Raw genomic sequence first — 12,860 nt, forward strand, 5'->3', positions numbered from 1 at the left:
CACCCAGGAGGAGGGCCAGGAGGCTGAGGTCACATGCTCAGCATTTTAGGGCCAGGTTCTTCCCCTCCCCCGTCACATTTCTGAATGGATAATGAACCCATCTACAGCACCTCAATATTTTTTGCTCTCTTTTTGCACTACTTATGTAATTTTTAGAAGTATATAGTTTTTTAAATTAAATATTGCTATGTATTGCTGCCACAGAACAACAAATTTCAATATTTATTCCAGTGATATTAAACCTGATTCTGATTCTGTTATGGATATTGACCATTTGGTAATGTATGTATATTCAAATGCCGTCTTTGCGAGATCAGTCTCCATGCATAATACAAGTGTTCGTAGTCAATTGAAACTACAACCTAACAACCGATCATGCTTTGAAGTTATGAAAGTAATTGTCCCTCAGTTGGTATGGCTTGCTTCCTTCAATTTAGATTAGATTAGATCAGATTCAACTTCATTGTCGTTGTGCCGAGTACAGATACAAAGCCAATGAAATGCATTTAGCATCTGACCAGAAATTCAAAGAGTAGTGTTATTTACAAACTAACTGTGAATAAAAAAAGTGCTACAGCAACAAATATAAAAGTACTGAGAGAGTACAATACGGATGCAATGCTGCTTAGCGCTGTGATGAGAGGTTCAGCAGTGTCACAGCCTCAGGGAGGAAGCTCTTCCTGTGCCTGCTGGTGCGGGAGCAGAGGCTCCTGTAGCACCTACCGGATGGGAGGTGAGTAAAAAGTCCATGGTTAGGGTGAGATGCATCCCTGATAATGCTTTTCACCCTGCCCAGGCAGTGTTTATGGTAGGTGTTCTCAATGGTGGGCAACTGGGTGTTGATAATCTGCTGGGCAGTTTTCATACACCCGTAACTTGACCCATATGCCAAATGACTGCAGTCCCCTGCTGTGCAAAGGGAAGCTATGCTCTTTGAAGACCTTTCTTGCCTAGGCATTATCTTAACCCTTACCTTGATGCAACTTCCATAGTATAGTAGTTGTTAGAAATATTGGAAGGAGAAGCAGGGAGAATGCATTTCTATTCTGCACTCTTAAAGATTAAATGTCAGCTTTACTTGTCACATGTACATTGAAAGAGGCAGTAAAATGCATCAATGACCAATGCAGTTCGAGGGCTGCTGGGGGTAACCGGCTGGTGTCATCGTGTTTCCTGCGCCAACGTAGCACGCTAATCCTAACCGCGTGTCTTTGGAACATGGGAGGGAACTGGAGCACCTAGAGGTCACGGGAAGAGTGTATTAGCTCTTTACATACAGCAGCAGGAGTTGATCCTCGATCGCTGATTGCTGGTGCTGTAGAGCATTGTGCTACCATCCCGCTATTGCTCTACCTCAGAGCACTATAGAATGAATTATTCTGCATGAACAGTATGCAAGCTCATATATTTACTGTGTCTCAGTGCATACACCAATAATATTCCAATTTGTGTAAGTGAGTGATTGATGCTTGGTGCACACTTGACGAGCATGTTTCTCTCACTCTGTAACTCAATTCAACATGAAAACTTAGCACTGTTTAAGTGTTGCAGTGGGAAAAGTTTTGGATGCTTTTAGACGGAAGAGGAAGGAAGATCAGAACTTTTCATTTCAGAGTTCAGTCACCTGTTCTTTGGAAAGAAATGGACGTTCAGACCAACCCTGGTAACAAACGGGTTTGGTTTTCACTGATGTCATTAGTTCAATTTGTCAACATTGGAAAATAGAGAAATATCATTCAATGTAGTGACCCTAACCTCCACAGTATTTTAATGAATGATGTCAAAACACACCAGAACAGTTACTAGAAATGGAGGGAGAAAGAGAAGAAACTAGTTCTGCAGTTCATGTAAACAAATGTATATAGATTCAGTGGCCACATTATTAGGTACATGGGGTACCTAATAAAGTGGCCACTGAGTGTATTTCTGATTATCAATGGCCGCCTTCTGCTGTAGCCCATTCACTTCAAGGTTTGATGTGTTGTGTGTTCAGAGACACTCTACTGCACACCACTGTTGTAAAGCATGATTATTTGAGTTACTGTCACCTTCCTGTCAGCTTGAACCAGTCTGGCCATTCTCCTCTGACCTCTCTCATTAACAAGGCATTTTCACCCACAGAACAGCCACTTACTGTACTGTTTTTGTTTTTCCAACCATTCTCTGTAAACTCTAGAGACTGTTGTGCACGAAAATCCCAGGAGATCAGCAGTGTCTGAGATACTCAAACCACCCCATCTGGCACCAACAATCATTCCACAGTCATTGTCATTTAGATCACATTTCTTCCCCATTATGATGTTTGGTCTGAACATCAGCTGAACCTGTCGACCATGTCTGCATGCTTTTATGCATTGAGTTGCTAACAATGATTGACTGATTAGATGTTTACATTAACAAGCAGGTGTACCGGCATACCTAATAAAGAGGCCACTGAGGGTATATGCAGCTGTCAGACTGGAATTTAATATCATGGGAGCTTGGTAATATGTGCAGGTGTTCATAAGTTGGTTGCCCTTGAGCTAGACTGCAGCATTTTTGATCTGCCTCTTATCATTGACCATTACTTTGCTACTAGAATATACGAGGGTGATTGATAAGTTGGTGGCCTAAGGTAGAAGGAGTCAAACTTAGAAAAGCTAGTACATTTATTTTTCAACATAATCCCCTCCTACATGTACACACTTAGTCCAGCGGTCGTGGAGCATATGTATCCCTTCTTTGTAGAAGTGGTCCACAGCAGGGCTGATTGATAAGTTCGTGACCTAAGGTAGAAGGAGATGAGTTATTATCTTCAAACTTTCTGCATTATCACTCAAAGTGTAGATCACTGGGAGAGAGGGATGCCTTGCTGTAACTCCATTAGTTTGTATTTCAGGGACTGAGTTATTCTGGATAGCAACTAGAGCTGTTTCTGGCTGGTTAGTATCAGAGGACCCTGCTCTGAATTGAAGAGTTCTGGTCTTAATTATGTACTTTTTCATATTCGCATGTGGTTCTGCGTAGATATGTTCCAATGAGACAGGAACCGTGGTGCACAAAGGCTGTTGAAAATCTAGTCAAGAAGAAAAGAAGAGCTCATGAAAGGTTCAAAAAACTAGGTAATGATAGAGATCTAGAAGATTATAAGGCTAGCAGGAGGGAGCTTAAGAATAAAATTAAGAGAGCCAGAAGGGGCCATGAGAAGGCCCTGGTGGACAGGATACCCAAGGCATTCTACAAGTATGTGAAGAGCAAGAGGATAAGATGTTACAGAATAGGACAAATCAAGTGTGACAGTTGAAAACTGTGTTTGGAACCGGAGGAGATGGCAGAGGTACTTAATGAATACTTTGCTTCAGCATTCACCATGGAAAAGGATCTTGGCAATTGTAGAGATGTCTTGAGCATGTAAATATTAAGGAGGAGGATGTTCTGGAGCTTTTGGAAAGCATCAACTTGGATAAGTCACCAGGACCAGACGGGATGTCACCCAGGCTACTGTGGGAGGTGAGGGAGGAGATTGCTCAACCTCTGGCGATGATCTTTGCATCATCAATGAGGATAGGAGAGGTTCTGGAGGATTGGAGGGTTGCAGATGTTGTTCCCTTATTCAAGAAAGGGAGTAGGGATAGCCCAGGAAATTATAGACCAGTGAGTCTTACTTCAGTGGTCGGTAAGTTGATGGAGAAGATCCTGAGAGGCAGGATTTATGAACATTTGGAGAGACATAATATGATTAGGAATAGTCAGCATGGTTTTGTCAAAGGCAGGTCATGCATTACATAGAAACATAGAAAATAGGTGCAGGACTAGGCCATTCGGCCCTTCGAGCCTGCACCGCCTTTCAGTATGATCATGGCTGATCATCCAACTCAGAACCGTGTACCAGCCTTCCCTCCATACCCCCTGACCCCCGTAGCCACAAGGGCCATATCTAACTCCCTCTTAAATATAGCCAATGAACTGGCCTCAACTGTTTCCTGTGGCAGAGAATTCCACAGATTCACCACTCTCTGTGTGAAGAAGTTGTTCCTAATCTCGGTCCTAAAAGGCTTCCCCTTTATCCTCAAACTGTGACCCCTCGTTCTGGACTTCCCCAACATCGGGAACAATCTTCCTATGTCTAGCCTGTCCAATCCCTTTAGGATTTTAGATGTTTCAATCAGATCCCCCCTCAATCTTCTAAATTCCAACGAGTATAAGACTAGTTCATCCAGTCTTTCATCATATGAAAGTCCTGCCATCCCAGGAATCAATCTGGTGAACCTTCTTTGTACTCCCTCTATGGCAAGGATGTCTTTCCTCAGATTAGGGGACCAAAACTGCACACAATACTCCAGGTGTGGTCTCACCAAGGCCTTGTACAACTGCAGTAGTACCTCCCTGCTCCTGTACTCGAATCCTCTTGCTATAAATGCCAGCATACCATTCGCCTTTTTTACTGCCTGCATGCCCACTTTCAATGACTGGTGTATAATGACATCCAGGTCTCGTTGCACCTCCCCTTTTCCTAATCGGCCACCATTCAGATAATAATCTGTTTTCCTATTTTTGCCGCCAAAGTGGATAACTTCACATTTATCCACATTAAATTGCATCTGCCATGAATTTGCCCACTCACCCAACCTATCCAAGTCACTCTGCATCCTCTTAGCATCCTCCTCACAGCTAACACTGCCGCCCATCTTCGTGTCATCCGCAAACTTGGAGATGCTGCATTTAATTCCCTCATCCAAGTCATTAATATATATTGTAAACAACTGGGGTCCCAGCACTGAGCCTTGCGGTACCCCACTAGTCACTGCCTGCCATTCTGAAAAGTTCCCGTTTATTCCCATTCTTTGCTTCCTGTCTGCCAACCAATTCTCTATCCACATCAATACCTTACCCCCAATACCGTGTGCTTTAAGTTTGCACACTAATCTCCTGTGTGGGACCTTATCAAAAGCCTTTTGAAAATCCAAATATACCACATCCACTGGTTCTCCCCTATCTACTCTACTAGTTACATCCTCAAAAAATTCTATGAGATTCGTCAGACATGATTTTCCTTTCACAAATCCATGCTAACTTTGTCCGATGATTTCACCGCTTTCCAAATGTGCTGTTATCACATCTTTGATAACTGACTCTAGCAGTTTCCCCACCACCGATGTTAGGCTAACCGGACTATAATTCACCGGTTTCTCTCTCCCTCCTTTTTTAAAAAGTGGGGTTACATTAGCCACCCTCCAATCCTCAGGAACTAGTCCAGAATCTAACGAGTTTTGAAAAATTATCACTAATGCATCCACTATTTCTTGGGCTACTTCCTTAAGCACTCTGAGATGCAGACCATCTAGCCCTGGGGATTTATCTGCCTTTAATCCCTTCCATTTACCCAACACCACTTCCCTACTAACATGTATTTCCCTCAGTTCCTCTATCTCACTAGACCCTCTGTTTCCTACTATTTCTGGAAGATTATTTATGTCCTCCTTAGTGAAGACAGAACCAAAGTAATTATTCAATTGGTCTGCCATGTCCTTGCTCCCCATAATCAATTCACCTGTTTCTGTCTGTAGGGGACCTACATTTGTCTTAACCAATCATTTTCTTTTCACATATCTATAAAAGCTTTTACAGTCAGTTTTTATGTTCCCTGCCAGTTTTCTCTCATAATCTTTTTTCCTCTTCCTAATTAAGCCCTTTGTCCTCCTCTGCTGAACTCTGAATTTCTCCCAGTCCTCAGGTGAGCCACTTTTTCTGACTAATTTGTATGCTTCTTCTTTGGAATTGATACTATCCCTAATTTCCCTTGTCAGCCACGGGTGCACTACCTTTCTTGATTTATTCTTTTGCCAAACTGGGATGAACAATTGTTGTAGTTCATCCATGCGATCTTTAATTGCTTGCCATTGCATATCCACCGTCAATCCTTTAAGTGTCATTTGCCAGTCTATCTTAGCTAATTCATGTCTCATACCTTCAAAGTTACCTTTCTTTAAGTTCAGGACCTTTGTTTCTGAATTAACTATATCACTCTCCATCTTAATGAAGAATTTCACCATATTATTGTCACTCTTACCCAAGGGGCCTCTCACGACGAGATTGCTAATTAACCCTTCCTCATTGCTCAATACCCAGTCTAGAATAGCCTGCTCTCTAGTTGGTTCCTCAACATGTTGGTTCAAAAAACCATCCCACATACATTCCAAGAAATCCTCTTCCTCAGCACCCTTACCAATTTGGTTCACCCAATCTACATGTAGATTGAAGTCACCCATTATAACTGCTGTTTCTTTATTGCACACATTTCTAACTTCCTGTTTAATACCATCCCCAACCTCACTACTACTGTTAGGTAGCCTGTACACAACTCCCACCAGCATTTTCTGCCCCTTAGTGTTATGCAGCTCTACCCATATCGATTCCACATCCTCCCGGCTTATGTCCTTCCTTTCTATTGCGTTAATCTCCTCTCTAACCAGCAACACCACCCCACCTCTTTTTCTTTCATGTCTATCCTTCCTGAATATTGAATATCCCTGAACATTGAGCTCCCATCCTTGGTCACCCTGGAGCCATGTCTCTGTAATCCCAACTATATCATATTCATTAATAACAATCTGCACTTTTAATTCATCCACTTTGTTACGAATGCTCCTTGCATTGACACACAAAGCCTTCAGGCTCGCTTTTACAACACTCTTGGCCCTTATACAATTATGTTGAAAAGTGGCCCTTTTTGATTTTTGCCCTGGATTTGTCGGCCTGCCACTTTTACTTCTGTTGTGAACTAACCTCCTCTCTCCTAGTCTCTTTAATATGATTCCCACCCCACAACCATTCTAGTTTAAAGCCACCTCAGTAGCCCTCGCAAATCTCCCCGCCAGGATATTGGTCCCCCTAAGATTCAAGTGTAACCCATCCTTTTTGTACAGGTCACGCCTGCACCAAAAGAGGTCCCAATGATCCAAAAACTTGAATCCCTGCCCCCTGCTCCAATCCCTCAGCCACGCATTTATCCTCCACCTCATCGCATTCCTACTCTCACTGTGGCGTGGCACAGGCAGTAATCCCGAGATTACTACCTTTGCGGTCCTTTTTCTCAACTCCCTTCCTAGCTCCCTCTATTCTCCTTTCAGGACCTCTTCCCTTTTCCTACCTATGTCATTGGTGCCTATATGTACCACGACCTCTGGCTCCTCACCCTCCCACTTCAGGATATCTTGGACACGATCAGAAATATCCCGGACCCTGGCACCAGGGAGGCAAACTACCATCCGGGTCTCTGGACTGCGTTCGCAGAATCGCCTATCTGACCCCCTTACTATCGAGTCCCCTATTACAACTGCCCTCCTCTTCCTTTCCCTACCCTACTTAATCCCTACTTACGAGCCTGATTGAATTTTTTGCAGATGTGACTAAACACATTGAAGGTAGAGCTGCAGATGTAGTGTATATGGATTTCAGCAAGGCATTTGATAAGGTACCCCATGCAAGGCTTATTGAGAAAGTAAGGAGGCATGGGATCCATGGAGACATTGCTTTGTGGATCCAGAACTGGCTTGCCCACAGAAAGCAAAGAGTGGTTGTAGACAGGTCATATTCTGCATCGAGCCCAGTGACCAGTGGTATGCCTCAGGGACCTGTTCTGGGACCCCTTCTCTTCGTGATTTTTATAAGTGACATGGATGAGAAAGTGGAGGGATGAGTTAGTAAATTTGCTGATGACACAAAGGTTGGGGGTGTTGTGGATAGTGTGGAGGGCTGTCAGAGGTTATAGTGGGACATTGATAGGATGCAAAACTGGGCTGAGGAGTGACAGATGGAGTTCAACCCAGATAAGTGTGAGGTGGTTCATTTTGGTAGGTCAAATATGATGGCAGAATATAGTATTAATGGTAAGACCCTTGACAGTGAGGAGGATCAGAGGGATCTTGGGATCTGAGTCCATAGGACACTCAAAGCTGCTACACAGGTTGACTCTGGTTAAGAAGGTATACGGTGCATTGGCCTTCATCAATCGTGGGATTGAGTTTAAGAGCTGAGAACTAATGTTGCAGCTATGTAGGGCCCTGGTCAGACCCCACTTGGAGTACTATGCTCAGTTCTGGTTGCCTCACTACAGAAAGGATGTGGGAACCATAGAAACGGTCCAGAGGAGATTTACAAGGATGTTGCCTGGATTGGGGAGCATGCCTTATGAGAATAGGTTGAGTGAATTCGGCCTTTTCTCCTTGGAGCGGCGAAGGATGAGAGTTGACCTGATAGAGGTGTACAAGATAATGAGAGGCATTGATCATGTGGATAGTCAGAGGTTTTTTCCCAGGGCTGGAATGGCTAGTTTGAGAGGGCATAGTTTTAATGTGTTTGGAAGTAGGTACAGAAGAGATGTCAGGGGTAAGTTTTTATGCAGAGAGCGGTGAGTGCATGGAATGGGCTGCTGGCGGCGGTGGTGGAGAAACAGGCCATTCTGAGCATTAAATCTTTGGATTTAATTAACCTGGGTTACAACAGCTTCTTATCTGGAAATGGTCTCAGGTTTAGCAGATCATTGTGCATAGAACATAGAAGAGCAAAGCACACCAACAGGCCTTTTGGCTCACAGTCTTGTGTCGAACCAGCTCTTAAGCAAATCTTAAACACCTAATCCCTCCTACCTACACCATGACCATGTCCCTCCATCTTCCTTACATCCATGTGCCTATCCAAATGTCTCTTAAAAGCCGGTGATGAATTGACCTCTACAAACATACCAGGCAGTGCATTCCAGGCATCCACCACTCTGAGTAAAATACTTAACCCCTCACATCTTCCTTGAACGTATCCCCTCTCACCTTCAATGCATGCCCTCTGGTATTAGACATTTCAACCCTGAGAAACAAATACCCCTCTGTCCTCTACCTACGCCTCTCATGATCTTGTAGATCTCTATTGGATCTCCCTTTGGCCTCCATCACTCCAGGGAAGACAATATGTTTATCCAGCCCCTAAACTAGGCTGCATCCTGTTCCCTCTCCAAGTTTGGTCCACTTTCGATTGCTCTGATTGAGCCATCCCTGAGCAAAAACCAGTTCATGAAATGGTGGCTGCAAGAACAGTCTCATAAAATGGCCGCCTCCATTCTTTTGGCCATGTGGCGAGAACAAAGGCGTTTGCTTTGGCTGCTTTCACTGCTTTTGGCTCATTCTCATTCGCTGATTTGCAGATTTTAGTTCTTTGTGGCTAACAATACTGTTACTTGAAATTTGGTGAATTAAAGTGCAGGGAGACCAAGGGGACTGCAAATGTTGGAATCCAGAGTGACAAGACCAAGCTGCTGGAGGAACTCAGTGGGTGAGGCAGCTCCTGTGGTTGATAAAGTTTTCGGTTGAGATTTATGAGGGGTGATTGATAAGTTTGTAGCCCAAGGTAGAAGGAGTCAGTTTTAGAAAACCTAGCACATTTATTTGTCAACATAGTCCCCTCCTACATTTACACATTTAGTGCAGTGGTTGTGGAATATATGGATCTTGGACCTCCAGAAAGTGTCCACAGCAGGGTTATTGATAAGTTTGTAGCCTAAGGTAGAAGGAGATGAGTTATACAGCTCTCGTTACATGCACACGCAATTCAACTCTTTCAGTGATTATGCAGAAAGTTTGAAGTTAATAACTCATCGCCTTCTACCTTAGGCCACAAAGTTATCAATCACCCCTCGTATATTCTGGACTGATGAAGGCTCCTGATGTAGGGTCACGCTCCTCAAACGCTGCCTGACCAGCTGAGTTAATTTGTTGTTCTGGGTGTACAGAATGCACCCAGAATGCCTATTTTATTACATTTTCATTTGAAGCATCACCAGATCGCCAAGCTGTGTGGCATTCTTTGCACCACATGTTTAGATGTACTTTGCCTCAGGTATTGGAAGGTCAGCATTTAACTCCACCCATTTTGGGTGATTTCCTCACTTTTCTAGATTGTGCATAAGAAGAAGTTTGGTCCCATCTGGAAATCTAGTGTCGGAAACTTTCCTGTCATCCATGTGGCCGATTCTGACATGATTGAGGAAATTCTGAGGCAGGAAGGCAAATATCCCATCAGGGCCGACATGTTTCACTGGCGAGAGTATAGGGAGATGAGAGGACACAGCTATGGACCACTCTGTGAGTAAGTATCAGAGGGACTCTGCATCGAATCTGGAAGGGACTTTCTGGCGGGGCTGCCAGAGATAGTCTCACAGGGAGTGAGTCATAGTTCTGCTGATGACAGGAACCACCCTCTCCCTGTGGACTCTTTCTATACTTCTCTCTGCTTCAGTAAAGCAGCCAGCATAATCAAAACCCCACTCACCCTAGGTGTTCTCGCTTCTCCCTTCTCCCAGCGGACAAAAGATGCAAAAGCTTGAAAGGCCATCCCACCAGGCCAGGGGACAGCTTTTGTCCCACTGTTATCAGACGCTTGAATAGAACTCTCGCGCAGTAAGATGAACTCTTGGCTGCACAATCTACCTCATTATGACCATGCTTTATTGTTTATCTGCACTGCACTCCTTCGGCAGCTTTTACTCTTCATTCTGCATTGTTGTTGTTTCATCTTCTTCTACCTCAATGTACTGTTACAAGGATTTGATCTGTATGAACAGAATGCAAGACAAACTTTTCACTGTATCTTAGTACATGTGACAATAACAAAGCAATTCCAATGATAAAGATTAGCTTTATTCGTCAAATGTACAGCAAAACAGTGAAACATGCAGTGAAATGTATCGTTTTCATCAACAACCAGCACAGTCCAAGGGTGTGTTGGGGGCAGCCCGCAAGTGCTTGTGGGTGTGAGTGATGAGCCAAAGAACTGGCCATTCAGCGCACTGGCTCCCAGTGGAACAAAGCTATCAATCTTATTTCCTCTCAATTTGAAAATTATTTTTCTTATAGCCAATCGCCTTATGTAAGGTAAGTGCTAACTCTTTAGTTATTTTAGCAGTTTTGAAGAATGCATAATGCATTTTATAAACACTTTTGTTGTTTCTGTTACTACATCAAGCAATGCATTTATCACTACCTCGAGATTAATACTCCTTTTCTCACTTAATTAAACAAAGAGTAGTCTAGTCTACAAGTGTTACCAAACTTCCAGTGGCAACGTAACATTCCCACAGCTTACTGAACTTGTATGGGTTTGGAATGTGAGAAGAGTCGGGAGCACCTACAGGAAACACATGGCCCTGAAGAGAATTTACAAACTGCGTGCAGACAGCGATGGGAATTGAACCAGGGTCCCGGAGGCATAACAGCGTTCTGCTAACTGCTGAGCTACCATGCCTCCCGCTACCAGTCCCATCCCAATACCCAGGTTTGACCCTGACCTTGCATGCTGTCAGTGAGGAGTTAGCACCTCCTCTGCGTTTTCCCTTGGCATTGTAAGTTGACTAGAATAAATACCTACCTTGTACAGGAGAGAATTGAAGCTGAGAGAGAGAATACATTGCAAGGCTACGACGAAGTAAGTTGAGGGGGCTCTATTTCCTCTGGGTGCTCCAGTTTCCTCCCACATTTCAAAGACATAGGGGTTAGGGTTAGTAAATGTGGGGCACAAATATTGGAAGCGTGGCGACACTTGTGGGCTGCCCCCAGCACATCCTCTGACTCTGTAGGTCGTTGTCACAAACGTCACTCTTCACTGTATGTTTCAATGTGCATGTAACAAATCAAGCTAATCTCTAATCGAATGTAATCACAATAATTTTGCCTCCACAGCCTGCTGTGCAACAAATTCCACAGATTTGCCACCCTCTAGCTGAAGAAATTTCTCCTCATCTCTGTTTCAAAAGGGCATTCCTCTATTCTGAGGCTGTGCTCTCAGATCCTAAACTCTCCCATGACTGAAATCATCCTCTCCTCATCTACCCTATCCAATAGTAAAGACAACTACCAACATCAGTTCAGTATCCATCACTGGAAGAAGCCCATAAGCCCCGAGCTGTCACTAACCATGAGACAAGCAGTAGCGTGGCGTAGCCCTTAGCACAATGTTTTACAGTACTGTGGGCCCAAGGGCCTGTATTGTGCTGTAGGTTTTCTATGTTCCTATGTTTCTAACCCCTGGTGTGGGTGTTTCAGACGGGACAAAAAAAGGGTAGGCATGAAGAATTTGATGGGACTGGTATGAAGGTGGGTGGGAGGATGTTCAAAGATCAAAGTAAATTTACTATTGAAGTTTGTATATGTCTCCATGTACAACCCTGAGATTAATTTTCTTGCATGCATTCACAGTAGAAATGCAATAAAATCGATGAAAAACTACACAGAAAAAAAAGCACACACAAGAAGACAAAACTACAAATACAAAAAAAACTAAATGAATACGTAAATGTATAATACTGAGAACATGAGTCTTCAAGTGAGTGCGTAGATTGTGGAATCAGCTCATTGTTGTGGTGAGTGAAGTTATCCAAGCTGATGGCTGAAGGGTAATAACTGTTCCTGAGCCTGAACCGAACGCTCCTGCACCTCCTTCCCGGTATCAGATGTGAGAAGTGAGCATGACTTTCTTGGGGCAGCACTTGTAGGTGTACTCAATCATACAATGGCCTGGACTGTGCCAAGCTCCCACAACAGCTTCCCATTGTAACATAAGTCTCTCATCACCAGTACCAATCCTGGACTTCTCCAGGATTAAAGATTTAAACATTTTTAATTATTAGCTTTCTTCATCACATATACATTAACAAATAGAGTGAAATGTGTCATTTGAGTCAATGAGCGAAACAATCCAATGATGTGTATAGAATGATTTCTCTGGATGGCATGTGAAACAAACGTTTGTCGCATTATCTCTACATATAACAATAATAGACCAATTATCAATCAATAGTAATGATTAAAGATTAACTATCACTTGTACGTTGAAGT

The 12,860-nt window shown here is 43.4% G+C and overlaps 1 protein-coding gene across 1 annotated transcript in view; it reads left to right on the forward strand.

The window, feature by feature from the left end:
- LOC140199857 (sterol 26-hydroxylase, mitochondrial-like) overlaps positions 1-12,860 on the forward strand; it is a 201,458-nt gene that overhangs the window by 23,395 nt on the left and 165,203 nt on the right. Inside the window, exon 2 of the mRNA XM_072262363.1 lies at positions 9,926-10,116. Coding sequence (XP_072118464.1) covers positions 9,926-10,116 — 191 coding nt within the window. The remainder of the gene's footprint in view (positions 1-9,925; positions 10,117-12,860) is intronic.

This window comes from Mobula birostris, chromosome 6, assembly GCF_030028105.1.
Source record: "Mobula birostris isolate sMobBir1 chromosome 6, sMobBir1.hap1, whole genome shotgun sequence".
Taxonomy (NCBI): Eukaryota; Metazoa; Chordata; class Chondrichthyes; order Myliobatiformes; family Myliobatidae; genus Mobula; species Mobula birostris.